Below are 3,475 nucleotides of genomic sequence, written 5' to 3' on the forward strand. Positions count from 1 at the left end.
TAACTGCCTATTGCAAAGGACTATACTAAAACATTCAAAACCTCGAATTCCCATCAAATGCATCACTGTTTCTTAATAAATTCTGGTAGCCGTACGCTAGTAACATGGACTTGGTTTTTTAACTGCTGCTAAAATTATTCCTAGACGGGAATGAGTTAGAGCATTATTATCCAACACACCAATTAATATTTCTTAGGTATGTGAAGATAGCCCTTAGAGATTAGACGCTTATGGACTAATAGATTACTTGGTGTTGGAATTTTGACAATTTCTAGCAGGCAAAGTTTCATTGAGTTGATTCTACTTTCGGAATAGCTACTTTACATCAAAAAAGGCTGACTCCTCAAATGAGTTAGTACAACTCTTTCAGCGCTTTAGTATAATTCACCACCTAAATCTCTAACTAATTTCACACTGAACTGTAAACCAGATAAACTTTCATTTGGATAAAGAAGATCGCAAAAAAAAACAAGCAAACAAAGTCGAATGCCCCATTTTGCTTGTTTAGAAAGCATCGCATTCCTCAGACGCGCAGCCATCATCAGTTCTTATGCTGAGATTTCACTTTCTCGGTGTTAAATAATCAACGTTAACGTGGGAGGCGCCTTATATTGCCAATATCATTGTGACATGTATTATCCTTAGCGGCCATAGATGGCCCCTGAATGAGCCAATTCTTGGTTTTCTACAAGAAGATTGGAGCTTTGTGCAACGTTTAGACTTTGCTACATCGCAAAAAAGTAGACCGTGATAGACTTTAAAAAGTTTAATCGAACGAAGTACAGATTGCAAACTAGTTAGAGCGTTGTCTGTGGGCAGTAATTCCTAGTGTTGATGGCCCTGGAAATGCCCCCCAGCATGCATGGAGTTAAGTGGAGTTTAGCTGATGTAGCATTACCATCTAAAAAGGCTACACAATTAAACCAGCGTCTCCAGCGTGCTCAATGCGTTCCCTTTACAGTCAGAAGTGGAGATGTGATAGCTTTCTTTAACCAAGCAATTCCTCCATTTTTTGAAGATCTAATTGTCGAAATTGTCGACAACCAGATCAGACTGATGTTTGAAACCGGTTCTTGCCTCAGATAAACCCAAATACTTAAAAAGACTGTCTTATTTCGACAAATTTTTTGGTATATTTTGTCGTTATATAATTCTTTGAATGGGACCTCAAGTAAAGTTAAGCTAAAAGGGGAAATTGTATTGTCATTAATTTGTCGCGAACTGCCTTGATTACGCGTTTGATTTGACCACCTTGATAGATTTCCTATGAAAATTGACTTTCCTACTATATAATTTTGAAATTTTGGTGTAGCACTCTTATTCACAAGGGAAATCCACAAACTGTATATTCAAAATGAGTAGAATCTACCGGTGAACTTTTCACATGCAGGCATAAATGCTAATCAAACCTCGCGTTGCATTCGTTTCTCAATGTAATGCAAAAAATGGACTCATTAGCCAAACTTGCTAATGAAATTTGAAAACCTGAAAAATTTCCATAATAAGTAGGCTTAATGAGTAACCATGGATTGCCGTATGTTAAGTGTATTTACTATATCTAGAGAAATCACCTAAAACAGCCTGATCTACGTGGATATAACTGATCAAAAGGATGTCAAGCTCCAAAGACGAGAAAAACTTTCCAGATAGAAAGTCCTAGCTGAGCGCACAAAATACACACAAAATTTAAAACAGCAGCAACTCACCTAAAATTACTCGCTGGATGAATAATCCATTTACCCTGCTTTCGTTGTCTAGAGCGCTCCTTATTTAGAGCCACTTTTGTGCCAAATAATTTCTTTGCCAACTTATTATCGGAGGGTTGAAAAAACATCAAAAATTGTTCCTTCCAGTATTCCTTTGAGCGTTGTTTTGACGTCTCGTCCATGCCACCAAGGCTTTCCCAAATGAGACCCTCATCCGGTTCTTTGGTCCTATCCTCCTCATTTAGAATGCGTGGAATGCTGAAACTGGATTTAATCTCTTTTTCAAAGTCCTCCATTGTTTGCAGTCGCACATTCCTTCTACCGGATCTTGTTTGAACCTCATCTTTCGTTTGGTTGGATGCTTTATCATCTACGGCTACTGTTAGTACCCGCCTAATATTTCCATCCGATAGATTGTGCTTTCTCGGCATGGTTGCCCGATGATTCCTGTACGTTTTAGCTAACGCCTCCTCTTCCTCATGACAAATTATGCTTGTATTGTGTCCAGCTGGCCAGGAATGCAAACTCCCTGATTCCGAAGTATTACAAAGGTCATTGCAGAAAATAATTGTCTTATTGTTTTGTGCTACCTTAATGGACGGAGCTGTCGATGTGTTTGGAGTTTGTTTTGGTATAGAAGGAGACGATGCTGTGTTAATAATGAGGAGATTTTTTGCTGCATCATCTATTGTGGCATCCAGATTCTTCTTGCAAGACGGAGTCGCAGATTCGATGGGCATGCGCACTATTGCGTTTGCTACAGATAGTGTCTTCCGCAATCCAAAGTCAAGTCCACGCTTGCGAAAGGACTTTGTTCGTTGGAGTGCAGGAGGCAATTGAAAACGCAACCCAGAGGCGTGTTTTGCGTACATAGAGCCAGATTTTAATCGGAACCGTGACTTATTTCCAGTGCTACTGAATTCATTGCCGGCTGTAATGCTGGAAAATATTGTTTGTGTATGTTGCGATGACTTGGCCGGTATTTCAATCAGTGAACTAGACCTTCCGTTGGCCCCTCTAGCGATATTAAGGTCAGGAAGTTTTATGTCTCGATATAACCCACTCATGGCGGGAATGTCATCAATGTCAATGTTAACTGGTGTTGCACTAGAGCAGCGAGATTGAAATGAGTAGTGCTGTTGCCACATAGGTGCTCGACTAGAGTGATAGCTCGGTCTGGACCAAACATAATCCTTTAGAGGATTCTGATAAAAGTAGGCCGAGCAATAATTGCAGCCGCGATCTAAGCCTGAGAGTGCAACGCTTTTCGAGCGACCGCATCGTTGCAAGTCAGCAGGGCAATTGGAACTTTGTCCAGTCTCATTCAAAGCAGCATTGCTATATAGCACATCCGGTTTATGACAATTAGGGCAGGCCAAAATTGGCACATCAAGAAGGGGCTTGCCAGGAAAGCTAGCGTCAGCTTTTTGCATAGCCGCGAGAGTAGCTTCTGTCAGCTGTTCACTCAATCTCCGCATTGCGGACCATTCTTGAAGATTATCCGATCTACCTCCTGAAGGATCAATATTGTCCGGATTTATATCAGGCATGATTGTTAGTTTGGTAGATTAAAACTTCCATTAAAGTCGACTTCATTTGTATTGGGCTTTCAAAGTATGTTTCTATAATCCTGTATGTTGCATACTTTATGTCCATTTTGATTGGTTCAATCGGGAAAGCTTCTATTGGCGATTGCAATCAGCTGATGGGATAAGGAAAACAGAATTAATTTGATTGGTCGCTCCATCTCTATAAAAAAGCCTATTCAT

General features: G+C 40.1%; 1 protein-coding gene across 1 annotated transcript in view; it reads right to left on the reverse strand. All coding sequences in view use genetic code 11, as the record gives it.

Moving 5' to 3' along the window:
- The window catches only part of EGR_03248 (Potassium/sodium hyperpolarization-activated cyclic nucleotide-gated channel 4), a gene marked incomplete at both ends in the record, with an annotated part of 32,699 nt that extends 29,443 nt beyond the window's left edge, over positions 1-3,256 (reverse strand). Inside the window, one exon of the mRNA XM_024492497.1 lies at positions 1,707-3,256. Within this exon, the coding sequence (XP_024353171.1) occupies positions 1,707-3,256 (1,550 nt within the window). The remainder of the gene's footprint in view (positions 1-1,706) is intronic.
- Between the last annotated feature and the right edge of the window lie 219 nt (positions 3,257-3,475).

Source organism: Echinococcus granulosus (genome assembly GCF_000524195.1).
Source record: "Echinococcus granulosus chromosome Unknown EG_S00016, whole genome shotgun sequence".
NCBI lineage: Eukaryota > Metazoa > Platyhelminthes > Cestoda > Cyclophyllidea > Taeniidae > Echinococcus > Echinococcus granulosus.